This window comes from Thalassophryne amazonica, chromosome 4 (genome assembly GCF_902500255.1).
Source record: "Thalassophryne amazonica chromosome 4, fThaAma1.1, whole genome shotgun sequence".
In the NCBI taxonomy this organism is placed as follows: Eukaryota; Metazoa; Chordata; class Actinopteri; order Batrachoidiformes; family Batrachoididae; genus Thalassophryne; species Thalassophryne amazonica.
This window is the reverse complement of record NC_047106.1, coordinates 117,784,062-117,804,803: the sequence shown is the minus strand read 5'-3', so window position 1 is coordinate 117,804,803 and position 20,742 is coordinate 117,784,062. Positions and strand designations below refer to the sequence as shown.

The 20,742-nt window shown below is 45.4% G+C and overlaps 1 protein-coding gene across 9 annotated transcripts in view; it reads right to left on the bottom strand.

The window, feature by feature from the left end:
* Window positions 1-20,742, bottom strand: part of tenm4 (teneurin transmembrane protein 4) — a 626,167-nt gene that overhangs the window by 15,166 nt on the left and 590,259 nt on the right. For all 9 annotated transcript variants that reach the window (XM_034168462.1, XM_034168463.1, XM_034168464.1 and 6 more), the window contains one exon: window positions 6,509-6,651. In XM_034168462.1, the coding sequence (XP_034024353.1) occupies window positions 6,509-6,651 (143 nt within the window). The remainder of the gene's footprint in view (window positions 1-6,508; window positions 6,652-20,742) is intronic.

Here is a 20,742-nt window from a genome sequence, read left to right as displayed (position 1 = left end):
AAAAAAAAACTACTTAATGAATTCTCACCAAATTTGCATCACAGATAGATATTAGGCCATGGAAGTCTCCACTGAATTTTCATGGTGATATGGATCCAGATTCTGGATCAAGATTTCACTTTATATAGGCTTTGAAGTACTACGTCAAAACTATTTAATGGAGTTTCACCAAATTTTCACCACACATTGGTGGAAGCCATGGAAGACTCCATTAAAGTTTAGAGGTGATCTGGATCCGGATTCAGATTCTGGGTTAATATTTCACTTTGTAGACTTTTAAGGATTCCGTCAAAACTACTTCACAGATACGACATTACAATGTAAAACCAAGATCAGGAAGACACTATTTTCTTTCAGATCGTGAATTAAATATCAGATTGAACATCTTGATCAGTCGAATCATTCTGGATCAGTATGCAATTATTGCAGTCTGCAGTGGAATTCAGGTAAAGTCCGGGTCATGATGTGAATCACATATCTAGATTTTGAGTCCTCATCAACCCTTGGCAGACGTCAGAAATATCTGATTGCTCTTGTTTCCATATAAAGGTATTTAAAAATATTAGTTGCAAGATAGATTTATTTCAGTTTTTATTCACAAAGTCATATTTTCAGTGGGCCATCAGTTTATATGCACCAAAAATGATTGGGTCTTTAAAAGAGTATGGTACACTCCACAAATTGATGGGAATACTTGAAATGCTTCTGAATGACCATCTGGCAGAATCTGTAGTTAACTGGGGAAACTTGGGCTGAATCTCAATTCTACCACTCAGCCCTTCCCCTTACCCCTTACCCTCCGTTTTGTGTGGGCACGAGAGACAGAGGGGTGTCTCAATTCTCTTTTTGGAGTGAGGCGGAGGGGTAGGCGGAGGGCTACAAACCCCTCCAAACGGAGTGAATCTGGATGCACGCTCCGTTTAGAGGGGTAGGAGGAGCTTACTGCTGTCATCACAGAAACAAACATGGCACCCAGAGCCACACAAATGAAGCGGCTTTCATTACAAATTACACTGTTTAGAAAGATATAACTTGCCAATAAACTTTACAGGCAATTGTCTATGACAGCAACGTGTATGCTGCTGGTTGCATGTTGCGTATATTGTCGTTCTGAAGAATATCATAACTTCGTTTGTGCGCTGAGGCGTTACAATGCGCATACACACGAACGCTATGATAAGACACTTTTATATCACAATGGAGAAAATCATGATAAAAGATAAGCACGTTAATTTGTATGTTCATAAATCTTTGGTTAATAACGATCCCTGCTGTTGGATTTCAAGGTCTGTAACACGTGTGTATTTTGTTAACAAACAGGGAGCCCTGAGCACACTTGTCTCCTAATAAGCTTTCAGGCAGAAAATGAGAAGTTTCATCAATGGGAGTAAGTTGGAAAATATACACACACACATGTATATGTGTAACACATAACCTGATGTCCTAATAGACGGATATTATTTGTCAAGGAAATTTCTAAAGGAAATAGGGCTGGATAAAAAAAAATGGGAGAATTTGAAAAACAAATATAAGGTTAACAGAACTAGATGCACCCAATAACATACATTCAGGTGCTGGTCATATAATTAGAATATCATGAAAAAGTGGATTTATTTCAGTAATTCCATTCAAAAAGTGAAACTTGTATAATGTATACATTCATTCCACACAGACTGATATATTTCAAGTGTATTTATTTTAATTACTAATTAATTAATTCATTAATTACTAATCAATCAATTAATGATTAATCAAACAATATTAATTATTACTATTATTGATTAATTATTATTAGTATTATTAACATTAATTAATTACTGATTAATTAATTATTATTACTACTTATTATTATTATTATAAATTACAAATTAAATTAATTAACATGGCATGACTGCGATGCATTGAAGAAATCTGCGACTTCTTCTATTTCTTTGCATTTATGCAGAAAGGCAAGAAAATAAAAAACGCAAACAGGCTACTGCAACAAGTTGCATTTCGGTTGCCATGTTAACAAACAGTGAAGATGGCAGTTTGACACGAGCAGTTTTTTTTTCCTCCTAAGGCGGAGGGGTGTCTCAATTCATAGGGCTACAGGCATACCCCTTCACCTTACCCCTTGTTTTAAAGGGGTAGGCGTAGGGGTAGGGGTAGGGCCAAGGCCAAGGGGAAGGGGAAGGGGTACAAAAGAGAATTGAGATTGGGGGCTAGTCTGTAGTTAATGTCTAGGTCACACTGTGACTGATTTGATATTCCTTCATGTCCATTTTTGTTGGATGTTAGATGTTAGTTTTATCTGTGCATTATCTGTTCGTCTGTGCTACATACCCACATTTTGTGGTTGTCCAATCATGCTATCAGAGCCCCAAATTTGGCTATTTTTGCCACAGGACAAATTATTTCAATCCGTTGAATTAATCAGTTTACTCAGTCTGTCACAGTGTGACTACACCTGAAGAAACCTAACTGTAGAATCAGTGCCGACACACACACACACACACACACACACACACACACACACACACACACACACACACACACACACACACACACACACACACACACACACACACACACACACACACACACACACACACACACACACATTTCTTGAAGGAAGGGGGCCCAAATTAATACCACCCATTTCACTAATTATTGGTTGATCCAACAGAACCTAAGGAAAGTATAAGAGTTGAAAGCATTAGATGTGACATCAGCCACCATTAAGACAGAACACCTTTACAATGAGCTGAAAGACCAAGGATGAAGCTATTACTCTAAAATCTACAAATTTTGGATGAATGACTTCTTCCTTAGTTGACACAAACTGAAGTCAAATTCCTTGTATTCTGTGGATATTTGGCAAATAAAAGCTATTCTGAACTTCTGCTTCTGGCAGCCTTTTTGGTCTTGGTGATGGAGTGCGCTCTTAAAGCTGGACTGTGTCATGTTTCTATCTGATGCCTCCAACTCCATCCATCAATAATTGTTCGTTCCTATGCTAATTTGGGTCTCCATCCTCATTTATGTAAAATATGTATAGCCCCTGCTTTTTAAAAATTTGTTTTAGTATGACAGGGTTTACAGTTGAGTATGGTACCACGACTATATGTTAAGGGTGAACTCAACTTGTGGAGACCCAAAATTATACAATCTTTGGCTTGACTGTTTAGACTGTTTTTATTATCTTAAATGTATTAAGGCACTGGCTCTTCAGGTAAACCCACACATTTTCCCAAAGGTGACTTAATTAACCACAAATGATCCAAAATAGTATTTTAGAAACTTTTACTTTAATTTTATACATTTCTGGGAAGTTTGATGCCGTTTCTATGTTGTATTTTCTGGAATATTTTGTGCTACTATGTAGGAGCATTGAGAAGAAACGCTCTGTCCTGTGTGCAGTACAATTATTGAAACATTATTGAGCAATGTTGTTATGCACAATATACGCCATTCTAGTTACTGATGTAGATACCTTGTGTTCGGGTATTTTATAATGGGTGGGGCTAATTCAATCCAGTTACCAGGGTTACTTGGAGGTTCAAAGCTGATTTGCACACAAAGGAGAAAAAGCAAATTCACTCCTCAGGAAGTGATATGAGTGCACAGTGGACAATCTCTGCGACTACACCATACGCACGCCGCACTTCTCATGAAACTGAATCACTTGGTTTTGATTTGTTTTCTGTGTTGTGTTTGAACTTCAAACTGAAGCTCTGTTTGGCCATCTGAAGTTACTCTCTGCTACCTGAAATAAAGGCAGTCTGAATTTTATCCAACAGAGCAGGCAGATATATCAACTGCATTGACTTTGAGAGATTGATACCTGCTGGGCAAAAATGCAACCGAGGGTTTGACAGGCAAACCTGACCTGTGGTGTTTGGGTGAAATGAGCTTACGTATTTACTCCCTTAAGCAGTACTATTTCACAACTTGACAAGTAATGCCTGTCAAATTGTCACAGACTGAGGACTAAAATTTAGATAATTTGGACATGTAGCTGAAACAGGCCCAGGATTAACTTGTGCAGTCGCTGAGTGATGAATGCTTTAACACAAGTGAATCAATAGCTGTTATCAAGCATTTTAATGTATTAATTTAATGTCTAACATATGTCAGTAATTTGTTTTCTGTGGACAAAAGAACTAAAATTTCCATTGCTCACTCAAATACAGTATCTTAGATGCAGGTTGCACATAATTCCTCAGTCCAAACTTCTGAAGACAGTTTAGTTAGAAGCAGGGCTGTGAAATGAAAATTCTACAATCCAAGGAAAATTTGCAGGGGGTATGGGGAGCACAGCCCCCCATGAGCTCAGTTCTAGGGCCCGCGGGGCCCCAGAAACCAAATTAATTTTATATCTAATGATACATTTTCAGAATCTCCTGAAAGAAAAAAAAAATCTCAAAAGAAGTGCATATTTAAATGATCCTAGATTCAACCTTTCATTTGAACTGTCAATGATAATGTTGAAATAACAGAATATGACATGAAAGTAGGACCTGGAATGACTTTCCTTTTAACTGTAAACCAAATGATGCATTAACTCAGAACAATTAAACTACATGAAATTCATGAAGACTGAAAAGACTGTTAAAGCATTTCAAAAACCACAGCTAAAGCTTGTAGAATATTTGGAAAATCATTGTAAAATATCAATATGATTATTGATCATATTGATATTTTACTATAAGTGAATGAATATAAGTGATTATATATTGATCATATACCTTATTTTACTATAAGGTAAAATAAGGTATATTTTACCTTATAGTAAAAAAGGTTACTTATATTCTTGTGTGAATTCCTGTAAATCCATTCAAAGTCACAATGTCTTTTTTCCAATGAAAGAAAGTGTAGACTAATTAAAAGAAGTCACATAATCTTGTCTGAAATCCTGTTTGAACAGCACGTTTATTTTCCAGAGATAAAAAAAAACATTCTTACCATGTTTCCTGAGGTCACAAGATGTAGTTTGCTTTTCCCATTTGTTTTAGCTTTCGGATGTGTTAAATTCATTCCACGGATTCTTGTCCTTATCAAAGTTTTTCAAGCCATGTTTCTCACTATCTTCCCTCTGTCCAACGTTGCTCTGTGACACAGACATGCCGCAAAATTCTTCTTTTAAAAACTTGATGGCTCTAAAGTATGCAATGTCCACATGTTACTTTTAGCTTCAGCATCTTGGAGCAGGAACACAGTGTCGCTGTAGTAACCAACCAGTCCTGCTTTACAACAACTATCATAACAGCCACGCTTTGAGTGAGCTAATTTTCTCTGCGGAACTCCGCGGATCCGCGGACACTGATCTGCATCTGTTATACAGATCAGTGTCCGCAGAGTTATAAAACTTGCATGATGTCGTAAAAAAAAAAAAAAAACAGTTTGGGATAAGCATTTTAAAAACTCAGTGATGATCACGATTACACAGTGCAACACTAACATTCTCCCCTCCTCCCCATGATGCAATCTGCGGAATTCCATCCGTGGTGTTCCAGGAGCAGGAAAAAAATTGAAAGGGGATTTTTTTTTTAAACAATATGATTAGTTGAAATAACGTTTGCTGAGTAATGTTAATAAAAATGGAAGCAAAAGTCCTGTTGTAGTTGTGATCATTACAGTAAACTGATACTTTTGAGTTTTTGTGTCTGACTAGGGCAGAAGACAGAACTTTAGATAAATGGTAAATGGACTGCATTTATATAGCGCTATTCCATCTGCATCAGACGCTCAAAGCGCTTTACAATAATGCCTCACATTCACCCCGATGTCAGGCTGCTGCCATGCAAGGCGCTCACTACACACCGGGAGCAACTAGGGGATTAAGGACCTTGCCCAAGGGCCCTTAGTGATTTTCCGGTCAAGCTGGGATTTGAATCACAGATCCTCTGGTCTCAAGCCCAACGCTTAACCACTAGACCATCACCTCTGCTAGATAATCTTGTACTGTTTACTTATGGCAATTTTTGGAGATGACAAACATGTATTTTTAACAGCAATGAATGGTGGCTGTGTTAAGGTCACAGCTGGGGTGTCACTTGACATAGGTTTCTGCTGTCCTGCTGGATGGTGTTCTCTAGTCAGGCTGTAACCAAACCCAAGACGACGGTGGCCTCTTCAATAATTCAGGTGAATGTGAGGCAACTTTAAAGGGCTAATAAATGTGGGAATCAGAGCATGTCTACTACTTCTCAGACCTTGGCTAACAATGTAAGGCTGAGATGAAATCAATGGCCAGTGGTGGAGGGAATGGAGAGCGAATTTCCCTAATGGCAGGACAATTACAAGAGCTGTTTAGTCTGACCCCATTCCCCAAGATGAGGACTAGTGGCATGGACTTGGCTCACTGGGCCGTGTTTCGGCCTGATAGCCGGCAGCTCCTCTGGGAGTCTGGCTGCAAAGAGCATGTCATTTTGCAAATGATGTCAGAAAGGAGGGAGGGCGGTGGGCAGAGGTGAAAGAGGATGATCGCCTGTAAGCGGAAAAGGTAAAAGAGGTGCAACTTTACCTTTGTGCTGTCCCACTCTTGGGTCTTGATCTGGGTTCGGATTAACTCGTAGGATGGTTCCATTGTCTCTGTACTGGGTTTGCGATAACCGGGGATGACGTTGTAGAGCTGGAAGCCAAAAGTGACCAGCCAGCTGTGTACATCTGTGTAGAAGCATCACAACAAAAAGTGAGACTGCAGAGTTGTTCTTACACACACTCAATGATCACAATCACTTCAGCCTGCAGAGGCCACGTTCAACACTAACTGATTGATTTGTCTTAAAAAAAACTGCGGTCAAGTCTGTGTTCCTCACTCGGTCTGAGCACTTGATTTGTTTGTGGAAGTGGATGACCATTAATAAACACTTGAGACAGTGGAAATGATTCAAGTCCACTCCTGCAGGTGCTGCGGCCCTAATGACAAGCAGCTGGGTCCTGCAAACGCCGAGTGACATGTGAGTGGGTCTGTTGTGCCGATAAATGTATACTCCAAATTAATGTTGTTTCAAAGTGGCCCAGACTTCTGCACTCTCTCTTTTTTTCCTAATGAAATGGAGATGATGGCGAAGCTCAGGAAAGTGACACGCCTGGAATTCAAATCCACGCAGTCGTTGTAAAGTGGTACAGTCGGTCTAATAGCAGCCACCAGCACTGTAGCTGTAAGTGCTGCTGCCATCCCCCTGTGATAAGCTGTCATTAATTTTAAATATCACAGAGACAGCGTCAGACATGACTGGAAGCAACGATAAATCCAAACCATTTGTTTCCGTCCCCGATTGATGTGTTTGTTATAGACAGCAGGATCATTGCTGTGACACTTAGGGGGCACGTTTGTCACGGAGTGCCAGTGGAACATTGTGGCACCTGACAAAGCTTTTTTTTTTTTTTAAATACAAATTTGTTTGAGGACAATGAAAGGACCTTGGTAATTTTCTGAAAGGAATGGAAATGTCAGCGCCATCAATCACAATCGAGGCAGAGCCGCGACAGTATATCTAACAGACTGCTTAGCATTCAAACGCCACTCAGCCTGTAATGGTGGACTGTGAAGCCGAACGCATTATGTTTGGCAGCCAGTTCAACGGCTTTGTTGAACAGAAAGAAGCACAAGCCTAGAATACACCTTAACAAAAAGAAAAATTTGACTGTGTGTGTCTGCTGGTAATGGAACGAAGGATAAAATGTAACAAAGCCTGCAGTATTGCAACGCAAACACCAGCAACATCAAGCAAATATGATGCAGAATAAATAAGCAGATCTGCTATTTGTGAGTACAATTTAACCACAGCCTATACTGCGTTGCTTCCAGCTAGAGGTTGACACAACAGGCTTTGGCTGAGGCTTGTATGGAGCTATTGTGCTCTCCTTCTCCACTGGGGAGCTTTCACTGCCATTTACCTCCTCCCTTCCAAAAAGCAGCACTGAATTATGTGATATTTCTGAGACGGGACCTAACTGTTTAGTAACAGAGGGGGCTTTGCTGTGCAGCATTGTTCCTTTTGAGCACTTTCAAACCAATAGCCATTGGGCACATGCATACACGCACACATGCACGGGCATAATACAGGGCAGAAGAACAACCTTGGTGTCCCTGAGAAAGCTTTAAAAAAACCTTCCCTGGTATAGTGCCTATCAACTTAATTTTGGCTGGGTCTGCTATTACATCTCTGGCTTGTTCTTCAGAATAAAATCAATAAATTTGGCATAAAAACCTGAAAGAGGTATTTCAGAATTGTTTACTACACTGCAAATAATAATAATAATGTTTGCCACCAAGACTCGTCATTCCCTGCAGCACGCATTTTAGTTTGTACATAGTACGAATGGGGACAGTTCCTAGCCCTGAGCTTACAGGTGGATGCTGGGGTGGAGACGGGATGGAGTATAAACTGCAAGCCAGCAGTATATGGGTGCAGGGAAGGTTTTAATCAGCCTGACACACAGTTACAGGACATCGACCTGTGCAGGAATTATAAAGGGTATAGTGTATCAGTGTGTGGGCGGGGAAATCTTGAAGGACATTTCAGGGCTAAACTCCACTGAGGATTTACCACTACACAAGGCCACCAACAGCCTGAAACTGTGCTACATATGTCGATGAATTCTACGCACACAGATGAGCCAACCCACCTTTTAAAAGATTCTACATACCATAAAGCATTATGCTTAAAACTAGCTAAGCATTAACTACATTGTGCCCAAGTGACCGATCAATGCTAGCAATGATCTAAAGTGCTATTGATTCTAAAGAATACTGTGTTGCATTGTTTTTAGATCTGTCAAAGGCTTCCGACACTGCTGACCACTTGGTCTTGTGCCAGAGACTGCACGAAATTGGAATGTCTTCGAAAGCTGTCATGTGGTTTGACAACTACTTCAGCGGCAGAACACAAAGTGTTCAGGTTGATGGTGTGTCTTCCAAATTTGTGATGACTCAAAATGGTGTCCCCCAGGGCTCCATATTGGGTCCAAATTTATTTATTATTTATATAAATGTGTCAAAACATAACTGATGCAAAATTTCACTTTTATGCAAATGACACTGTTTTGTATTGCTCTGCTTTATCATTAGCAAGTGCCACAGAAAAGCTACAATCTGCTTTTAATGTTATTCAGAGTAATCTTAATTAAGACTTGTGCTCAATTCTGACAAAAATACAAAACTGTATTTTTCAAAATCAGGGAAGAGAGATGATGTTTGTCAGATTGTTACACAAAAGGAGAAAGTGACTGAGTAAGTTTCAGTTTATAAATACTTGGGATTTTACTTGGATGAAAATCTGTCTTTTAAATACCATATTGAGTGTCTTACAAAGAAACTCGTGGTTAAATTGGGTTTCTACTATTTCTCCTTTAAGGTGATCAAAAGATTCCTAAAAAGTCAAGATGGCACCGTTGTATGTGGCCTGCCGTCGGCACTCGCTTCTTTTAGTGTCATTTTTATTGTTTTTGCACTTTGTTGCATGAAATGTGTCACCGCTCCTGGTGTATGATCGCCAGACTCTTATCAGCGTTTGGGCTTCGCTGGAGAATTTTGCTGTTCCTGGCTCGGGCGGACGGCCAGGGACGCAGCTGCCCCCGCCGCCTGTCTTAGCGTCCGTACCGGACTTTCTACGCCGGCCGCTTGGCGTGTTGCCTCGGCATCTGTGCCGCAGAGGACGCGGGAAGAGAGGAGGAGTCCGTGTTCGGCTCAGAGTGTGCCTGGCTGTTTCCTGCAAACATGCTCCACGACAATTCATAGCCGGATTCTTCACACCATATGATGGCTACGACGTGCGGCGTTCCCTGACTTTTCGCTATCGGTGGCTCCGGCCGGTTGTCCGGGGTGCCGGGTCTCCACTTCCGCGTCGCCGTCCTGTGAGGAGCTGCAGTCGTGGCTGTGTGCAGGAGAACCTGCGCCCGCTCAGTCGTGTCTCCCAGCAGACTGACGTGCGCTCAGTCCGTGTGGCGCTCGTCAACACAAGGTCACTCACAAGTAAGACTATCATTTTGAATGACTTTTTCTCCAGTCATGCTCTGGACTTTCTCCTGTTAACGGAGACCTGGCTGAAACCAGGTGAAAATAGCGCCTTTTCTGAGCTCCTCCACACCGGCTGCTCGTTTTTCAGCTCCCCGCGAGCATCAGGTCGAGGCGGGGGTGTGGCCACGGTTTTTAAAGACAGCTTTAAATGCCGATTTTTATCTTCTAATGTCTACTCCACTTTTGAACTTCAGTTGTTTGTGATGGAGTTCGACTGTCCTGTGCTCTGTGCTGTTGTTTATCGTCCACCAAAATTTAATAAGGATTTTATTCATGAGTTTTCTGAGTTTCTGGCAGATTTTATCCCAAAATATGATAAATTTTTGGTCTGTGGTGATTTTAATATTCATATCTGTTGTCCTTCTATTCAGCTGGCTGATGATTTTAAAAGCCTCCTGAACTCTTTTGGTCTAACACAAGTTGTGGATGGACCAACACATAATCTTGGACACACTGTTGTGTGGGCTGCCAGAAGAGGAGGTACTGCTGGCCCACCACCAGAAGGCGCCCTGCCTGAAGTGCGGGCTTCAGGTACGAGAGGGCGCTGCCGCCTCAGGAACAAGCCGTGGTGATAGCTGTCACCCATCATCCGTGACAGCTGTCACTAATCAACACATCTGGTATAAAAGCAGGAAGACACCTCCACCAAACTGCCGAGATATCATCTTCATCTGGAGGTAATATCCTCAGCCTTTTGTAAATCTGTTTATTGTGAGTGTTTGCAGGAGAACCGGTCGTTTTTGAGGAGGCTGTGCAAGACGGCGCTCCTTTTCAGCTGAGACCGCTGCAACGCGTTGAGTGAGAGGTGGAGGTGGCATTCCCACCAGTGTTACTGGGTGTTCACACACCCACCCTTTGACTGTCTTTTGCTTTCTGCCAGCAGTACCAGATCCGACACGCCGGGAAGGTGGCCACCTGGGGACTCCGGGACTTGGCGGCTCCAGTATTCCTCGGGTTCAGGTGGCGGTGGAAATCGTGTGGTTCCGGTTCGTTTCCAGACGGGCGTCTCCTATCGTCGAGCCTGCCCACACGACACCTTTTATTAATTGACTGTTGCACATTCTGATTCTGCTGTGTTTGGTTGTGACATTCACACCAGTAAAGTGTTATAATTTGACTCCTTCCATTGTCCGTTCATTTACGCCCCCTGTTGTGGGTCCGTGTCACTACACTTTCCCAACAGGATATCTCGGCCAGCGTCATGGACTCCGAGGGGCGTCACCAGGTTGTTGAATAACCAATGGGAGAGCAGGGAGCGCAGGCATCTGCAGGAGGCGTGATTGGTGAGCTACAGCATATTCTCACCGCCTTTACGGCTCGAATGGATCAAATAGCCGAGCAAAACATCCTCCTGAACCGCAGGGTGGAGGCTCTCTCCGCGCAAGTGGCGGCGAGTGCTCAGGGCGCTGCTGCAGCTCCTCCTCCTGTCGATCCTGTGCTAGATATTAATGTTCCAGTGGTGGTCCAACAACCCCTCCCACCATCCCCTGAAGCATACATAAGCCCTCCTGAGCCGTACGGAGGTTGTGTGGAGACGTGCGCGGACTTTCTTATGCAGTGTTCGCTCGTCTTCGCACAACGTCCCGTCATGTATGCGTCAGACGCAAGCAAAATAGCTTATGTGATCACTCTGCTTCGGGGAGAGGCACGCGCTTGGGCTACAGCGCTTTGGGAGCAAAATTCACGGCTCCTTCACACGTACACTGGGTTTGTGAGGGAGTTCAGAACTGTGTTTGATCACCCTAACAGGGGAGAGACCGCTTCAACTGTACTGCTGTCGATGAGACAGGGACGCCGGAGCGCAGCCGCTTATGCAGTCGACTTCCGCATCGCGGCTGCGAGGTCCGGCTGGAATAACGCTGCGCTCCGCGCCGCCTTTGTAAACGGACTGTCGTCAGTCCTAAAGGAGCACCTAGTGGCCAAGGATGAACCGCGGGAATTAGATGGGCTTATTGATCTCGTTATACGGTTAGACAATCGGTTGGAGGAACGCCGTCGGGAACGAGACGAAGGACGTGGCCGGGCGCGCGCCGTCCCTCTTCCTTCCGGGTCCGAGAAGGGTCCGCCCTTCCCACGCTCCCTGGCCTCTACGTCCCGTGGGGCGACAGCTCCCCCTGCTGACGAAGCTATGGACACGAGCAGGGCCACATTTAGACCACCTAATAGACAGAGGAGGTTTCCACGCGGGGCGTGTTTTGTTTGTGGCTCAATGGAGCATCAATTGAGCGATTGCCCCGAACGGTTAAACACCAACGCCCGCCCCTAGAGACTGGGCTTAGGGTGGGCCAAAAACTTCACGTGGGACACACACATATTGCCGCACGACTCCCAGTTACAATCCTTAGTGGGGATTTAACCCTTCAGGCCCCAGCACTGGTAGACACAGGGTCAGAAGGGAATCTGTTGGACAGCAGATGGGCCAGGGAGGTAGGGCTCCCTCTGGTGGCACTACCTACACCATTGCAGGTGCGAGCACTAGATGGCACCCTACTCCCTTTACTCACACACAAGACACCACCAGTAACTCTGGTAGTGTCAGGGAATCATAGGGAGGAGATTGAGTTTTTTGTGACTCCTTCTACCTCCCGTGTGATTCTGGGGTTCCCCTGGATGTTGAAACACAATCCCCAGACTGATTGGCCGTCCGGGGTGGTGGTACAGTGGAGCGAAACCTGCCATCGGAGGTGTTTGGGATCCTCGGTTCCTCCCGGTTCCCAGGCGAAGGAGCAGGTCCAAGTAACCCCCAATCTGTCGGCGGTGCCGGTTGAGTACCACGATCTTGCTGACGTTTTTAGCAAGGATCGGGCACTCACTCTTCCCCCGCACCGTCCATATGATTGTGCCATCGATTTGTTGCCAGGCGTGGAGTTCCCGTCCAGCAGGCTGTACAACCTCTCCCGACCTGAGTGCGAATCGATGGAGACCTACATCCGGGACTCCTTAGCTGCCGGGCTGATCCGTAACTCCACCTCTCCGATGGGAGCGGGTTTCTTTTTCGTGGGAAAAAAAGATGGCGGTCTTCGTCCATGCATTGATTATCGGGGGCTGAACGAGATCACGGTTCGCAACCGATACCCGTTGCCTTTGTTGGATTCAGTGTTCACCCCCCTGCATGGAGCCAAAATCTTCACAAAGTTGGATCTTAGGAACGCATACCACCTAGTTCGGATCCGGAAGGGAGACGAATGGAAGACGGCATTTAACACCCCGTTAGGTCATTTTGAGTACCTGGTCATGCCGTTCGGCCTCACTAACGCCCCCGCGACGTTCCAAGCTTTGGTTAATGACGTCTTGCGGGACTTCCTGCACCGATTCGTCTTCGTATATCTGGATGATATACTCATCTTTTCTCCGGACCCTGAGACCCATGTGCGGCATGTACGTCAGGTCCTGCAGCGGTTGTTGGAGAACCGGTTGTTTGTGAAGGGCGAGAAGTGTGAGTTTCACCGCACTTCTTTGTCCTTCCTGGGGTTTATCATCTCCTCCAACTCCGTCGCCCCGGATCCGGCCAAGGTCGCAGCGGTGAGAGACTGGCCCCAACCGACAAGCCGTAGGAAGCTGCAACAGTTCCTCGGCTTCGCAAATTTCTACAGGAGGTTCATTAAGGGGTACAGTCAGGTTGTTAGCCCCCTGACGGCCCTGACCTCACCAAAAGTTCCCTTCACCTGGTCGGATCGGTGCGAAGCTGCGTTTAGGGAGTTGAAACGCCGGTTCTCGACTGCACCGGTCTTGGTGCAGCCCGATCCTGGTCGCCAGTTCGTGGTTGAAGTGGACGCCTCTGACTCGGGGATAGGAGCCATGCTATCCCAGAGCGGAGAAACCGATAAGGTTCTTCACCCGTGTGCCTATTTTTCCCGCAGGTTGACCCCAGCAGAGCGGAACTATGACGTGGGCAATCGAGAGCTCCTTGCGGTGAAAGAGGCCCTTGAGGAGTGGAGACACCTGCTGGAGGGAGCGTCAGTGCCTTTCACGGTTTTCACTGACCACCGGAACCTGGAGTATATCAGGACCGCCAAGCGACTGAACCCCAGGCAAGCCCGCTGGTCACTGTTTTTCGGCCGTTTTGACTTCCGGATCACCTACCGCCCCGGGACCAAAAACCAAAGATCGGATGCCCTGTCCCGGGTGCATGAACAGGAAGTCAAGACCGAGCTGTCAGATCCACCGGAACCCATTCTCCCGGAGTCCACTATCATGGCTGCTCTGACCTGGGACGTGGAGAAGACCGTCCGGGAGGCCCTGGCACGGAGCCCGGATCCCGGAACAGGACCGACGAACAGATTATACATCCCACCAGAGGCCAGGGCTGCCGTCCTGGACTTCTGTCACGGGTCCAAACTCTCCTGCCACCCAGGGGTGCGTAGGACCGTGGCAGTGGTCCGGCAGCGCTTCTGGTGGGCGTCCCTGGAGACTGATGTCCGGGCTTACATCCAGGCCTGCACCACCTGCGCCAGGGGCAAGGCTGACCACCAGAAGGCACAGGGACTTCTACAGCCACTTCCTGTGCCTCACCGCCCCTGGTCCCACATCGGTCTGGATTTTGTCACGGGCCTCCCGCCGTCCCGGGGGCACACCACCATCCTCACGATAGTGGACCGTTTCTCCAAGGCGGCCCACTTCGTGGCCCTCCCGAAGCTCCCATCGGCCCAGGAGACGGCGGATCTCCTCGTCCACCATGTTGTCCGGCTGCATGGGATACCAACAGACATCATTTCGGATCGCGGTCCCCAGTTCTCCTCGCAGGTGTGGAGAAGTTTCTGCCGGGAACTGGGGGCCACTGTAAGCCTCTCGTCTGGGTATCACCCGCAGACTAACGGACAGGTCGAACGGGCCAACCAGGAGTTGGAGCAGGCCCTCAGGTGCACGACCTCCGCACACCCGACGGCTTGGAGTGAACATCTGGCCTGGATCGAGTACGCTCATAACAGCCAGGTGTCCTCTGCCACCGGCCTCTCCCCATTCGAGGTGTGTCTGGGGTACCAGCCCCCTTTGTTTCCTGTGGTGGAGGGAGAGGTCGGTGTGCCCTCGGTCCAGGCCCACCTGCGGAGATGCCGTCGGGTGTGGCGCACCGCCTGTTCGGCCTTGTTGAGGGCCCGGACGAGGGCTAAAGCCCATGCAGACCGTCGACGGTCCCCGGCCCCTACTTACCAGCCCGGGCAGGAGGTGTGGCTTTCCACCAAGGACATTCCTCTCCAGGTCAGGTCCCCCAAATTGAAGGACCGCTTCATTGGACCCTTCCCCATCCTCAAGGTCCTCAGTCCTACGGGCAGGAGGTGATGCGGTTTTACCCTGGAGACATGAAAGACCGGATGGATCCGCAGTGAGGCCGGGAGTTGGAGCCTCACTGCGGATCCATCCGGTCTTTCATGTCTCCAGGGTAAAACCGCATCACCTCCTGCCCGTATTATCGACGGGGAGCCGGCTTGGACAGTTTGCCGGCTTTTGGACGTCCGTCGAATGGGCCGGGGCTTCCAGTATTTGGTGGACTGGGAGGGGTATGGACCCGAAGAACGCTCCTGGGTGAAGAGGAGCTTCATCCTGGACCCGGCCCTCCTGGCCGATTTCTATCGTCGCCACCCGGACAAGCCTGGTCGGGCGCCAGGAGGCGCCCGTTGAGGGGGGGGGGTCCTGTTGTGTGGGCTGCCAGAAGAGGAGGTACTGCTGGCCCACCACCAGAAGGCGCCCTGCCTGAAGTGCGGGCTTCAGGCACGAGAGGGCGCTGCCGCCTCAGGAACAAGCCGTGGTGACAGCTGTCACCCATCATCCGTGACAGCTGTCACTAATCAACACATCTGGTATAAAAGCAGGAAGACACCTCCACCAAACTGCCGAGATATCATCTTCATCTGGAGGTAATATCCTCAGCCTTTTGTAAATCTGTTTATTGTGAGTGTTTGCAGGAGAACCGGTTGTTTTTGAGGAGGCTGTGCAAGACGGCGCTCCTTTTCAGCTGAGACCGCTGCAACGCGCTGAGTGAGAGGTGGCATTCCCACCAGTGTTACTGGGTGTTCACACACCCACCCTTTGACTGTCTTTTGCTTTCTGCCAGCAGTACCAGATCCGACACGCCGGGAAGGTGGCCACCTGGGGACTCCGGGACTTGGCGGCTCCAGTATTCCTCGGGTTCAGGTGGCGGTGGAAATCGTGTGGTTCCGGTTCGTTTCCAGACGGGCGTCTCCTATCGTCGAGCCTGCCCACACGACACCTTTTATTAATTGACTGTTGCACATTCTGATTCTGCTGTGTTTGGTTGTGACATTCACACCAGTAAAGTGTTATAATTTGACTCCTTCCATTGTCCGTTCATTTACGCCCCCTGTTGTGGGTCCGTGTCACTACACTTTCCCAACACACACCTTGGACCTGGTTATTTCTTTTGGGCTCAGTTTCACTTAAGGACATATCAGATGCTGCTATTTCAGATCACTTTCCTGTTATTTTTGAATTTATTGCTCCTCCATCTGCTAGTAAGCTACTTGTTCCTGTCTCTCACTGCCGTTTGGTTACCTCTTCGACAGCGGGGGACTTTGCTGCTGCCTTCATGGACTCTCAGTTTTATGCCATGAATGGACTGGTTTCTCCATTACTCCCAGATAACATCCTCTCTTCTTTCCACTCCACATGCACAGTAATTTTGGACTCTGTTGCACCGATGCGCTGCAAATCCAGGAAATCAAAATCCGACCCCTGGTTAAATGCCACGACCCGTGCCCTCAGGCAACGCTGCAGACAAGCGGAGAGAAAATGGAAAAAGGACAAACTACAGGTGTCTCTGGGTTTTCTGAGGGACAGTCTAACTGACTATCAGAAGGCTGTGAAGGAGGCAAAAGCACAATATCTGTCTCATATTATTTCTAGCAGTTGTCATCGTCCCAGTGTGTTATTTCAGACTATAAACTCAGTTGTAAATCCACACACCTCTGTTTTGATGGATGCTACAACCACAACCTGTGAGAAGTTTCTTCAGTTTTTTATTGATAAGGTTTCATCAATCAGACAGAACGCTGATCAGAACTGTAATGTTGAGTTGTCTGCTCCTCGTGCACATTCTGCTGTGCTCAAGTAGTTTGAGCCCATTTCTTTTGCATCTCTCGCCGATGTTGTAAAACACATAAAATCTACAAGTTGTCCTTCAGATGTTGTTCCAGCTAAGGTGCTGAAGGACGTTTTTAATACTGTTGGGGTGGGTCTCCTAACTTTTATCAATGCTTGTCTTAGATCAGGGTCTGTTCCAGCTGCTTTTAAACATGCTGTGGTTCGACCCCTTCTTAAAAAACCTCACCTGGACTCATCAGTTTTATCCAATTTTAGACCTGTGTCTCATCTGCCATTTCTATCTAAGGTTTTAGAAAAGGTTGTCTTTTTACAGTTACAATCATTTTTAGAAAACAATCTCATCCTTGAAAAATTCCAATCTGGGTTTAGATCGCGACACAGCACTGAGTCAGCACTTTTAAAAGTTCATAATGACATCACTTTGTCGGTGGATGCAGGGAATCCTGCTGTGCTGGTTCTGTTGGACCTCACAGCAGCCTTTGATACTGTGGATCACACAGTACTTGTTTCCCGGTTGGAACATTTTATTGGCATTCATGGTACTGCACTTAAGTGGTTTAGATCATATTTGGCTGAAAGGAGCTTTTCTGTCATGATTGGGGACCTTTCCTCATCAACTGCTCCTCTGTGCTGTGGAGTGCCGCAGGGTTCTGTCCTTGGGCCGATTCTATTTTCTTTGTACATTCTGCCATTGGGGTCAATTATAACCCAGCACAACCTGTCCTTTCATTGTTATGCAGATGATCTGCAAATCTATCTGCCTGTGAGGACTAATGGGAGTGATGCTTTGTCATCATTATTTAATTGTATTCGTGATGTAAAGCAGTGGCTGTCCCAAAACTTCCTTTACCTGAATGATGGTAAAACTGAGATCATGGTGTTTGAGCGCACTGGCATACCAAATGTGGTAACACCAAATTTTGGTGCTTTGGCTAACTATGTAAAACCAGCTGTCAAGAATTTGGGAGTGATATTTGACAGCTGTTTGAGGTTTGATCAACAGATAAACTCTGTTGTCAAAGCTAGTTTTTTCCAACTTCACCTTTTGGCTAAAATAAAACACTTTCTCAGTAGACGTGATCTTGAGACAGCCATTCATGCTTTCATCAGCTCCAGACATGATTATTGTAATGCACTTTATTCGGGCATTAATCAGTCGTCTCTTGCACGTCTCCAGTTGGTGCAGAATGCCGCTGCTCATCTTTTAACAAACACTTTTAGACGTGAGCATATTACGCCCGTCCTGTACTCACTCCACTGGCTTCCAGTTCGTTTTAGAATTGATTTTAAAATTTTAATGTTTGTTTTTAAAGCTATTTATGGCCTTGCACCTCCCTACTTGTCTGAAATTTTAACTTTGCGCACCTACAGTAGGACATTAAGGGCATCTGGCCAGCTTTACTTAGATGTTCCAAGGTCAAGATATAAACACTGGGGTGATCATGCTTTCGCGGTAGCTGGCCCGAGACTGTGGAATGAGCTACCTCTTGAGTTACGTACTATTCCTGACCTAGCACTTTTTAAATCTAAGTTAAAGACTTATTTATTTAAACTGGCTTTTAACACTTAGTGGGGAGGTGACATGTTCTGTTATTTTTATGTTCTTTTTTATGTGTTGTTTTAAAATTTTATTTTATATGTGTTTTATTTTTGTAAATTTGTGTTTTTAATGTTAGGCACTTTGGACACTAGTCGGTGCTGTAAAGCGCTTTATAAATAAATGTTGATTGATTGATTGAAAAGACTGATTCAGGCAACTTTTGTATCAATACTTGACTACAGTGACATCTTATACATGCATGCAAATCTCTCTTCTCTGAAAATGCTGGATTCAGTGTATCATGCAGCATTAAGATTTATAACAGATTTAGGTTTTCGTACTCATCACTGTAGTCTTTATGAGAGTGTTGGTTGGCCTTCTTTGCACAATCGTAGATGGGAACACTGGTAATGTTTTCTTTATAAGGCCATCCTGTGCGAGTTGCCTATTTATGTTCTCTCTTGGTTCCAAAAGTCAATATCAAAAGCTGTAGTCTCAGGCTAGATTGATTATGTACACTATTCCTCGTACGCGGACTGTCTTTGGGGAAAGTGCATTCAAAGCATTTGCACCCTTGTCCTGGTATAACGTACAGTCATCTTAAATTGGACTAAATCTCCCAAGTATAGAAGATTTCAAAGCTAGGATCAAGGGTTTGTTGACGACTGCATGCACATGTCCTCTTACCGAACGCAGCTGGTGATTATAATGTAATGATGTTTCCTAAATTGCTTTAACTGTTTTTATGTTTGTTTTGTTGTTGTTATTTCAAGTGTGTACCTTATCTGGAACTGCTGTGCTGCTCTCTTGGCAAGGACTCCCTTGTAAAAGAGATTCTGAATCTCAGTGGGATTATTCCTGGTTAAATATAGGTTAAATAGACTAAATAAATAAAAAAGTAGCGTTAGCTTTAGCATTTAATCTAGTTTGCAACTAACATTAATTGAAAAACTACATTGCTAGTCATTGTGGCAATCTCTCGGTGGAGAGGCAGACATTCACATTAAACGTTTAACATGGAATGTCATTGAACACTGACAAACACATGATCCTTGACAGATCCTTAGCCTGGTCCAATAGCTGGAAAATCACAAATGATTGGGATCTGAGGACCTGCTGCAGCCTTCATCTGCCTTTACAGCTGCTGGGTTACAAGCCATCACCTACTCCACCTGATCCGCCACTGAGAACTTCTTGCTTCACCAGAGCACCATTGGCCATCTCATGTTCAGGGTTCCTGTTGGCCCTTCATGGTTATTGTAGTGGCCACAGGGCACACAAGGTCCCTACCATATTTCATCCGAGTCAATCCCCTACTTGATCCATTAACCAGGTGTCATGACACAGACGAGGGACTGGATTTTGACACCCGCTAGCTAGTATTAGTTTCAGTGGCATCAAATTCATAACTAATGTATGTACAAGGAGGATCCATGCAAAGACACTGGGGAAGAAGACAAGATTAACAATAAATCTGACTAAATGTCCTTCAATTTGGTTCCCTTGCTAAATTTGCCAATAAACACAGTTTTGATTTCATGATATATCAACGCAAGGCACAAAAGTAATGTCTGGTGTATGATAAGTCCATAAGAACCTTATTTTGTAATGGAAAAAGTCCACTCAATGTCTATGATGTTGAATGACTTTTGTGATGTCAGTCAGCAGCATGACTTAAATACAGCTGCTTTAACTGTCACAGGATCAATTTATTTTAAGGGCCCCATTTCACTCAGATGAAGACCAAGAAGACCGCACCGCATCCTGAAAATTTTGATGAATGCAGTAGGAACGTTGTCAAAATGGATACATGAACTATTTTCAAGTCCATACTTCAACCTGATTACACCCCCGCCATGTTCTCTCAGTGTCCAACACTCATATCACATGCAGTTTTCTTCTTCCAAAGATGTTAGTATGAAACACATCAATCACATCATGCACACACATACCACATTCTCACTGCATCCATCCTGTCATTTCCTATAATTTTTAATTTATTCTGCAAGATTTCTTGTGTCCACATGTACGTTCAACAATACACCACGCCCTTAACAGTTTCTACCGCATTCCTAACACACTCTGCCTGTACTTACTGCATCCTAGTTTTTGCTGACATTGTGGAAACATGGCTGAG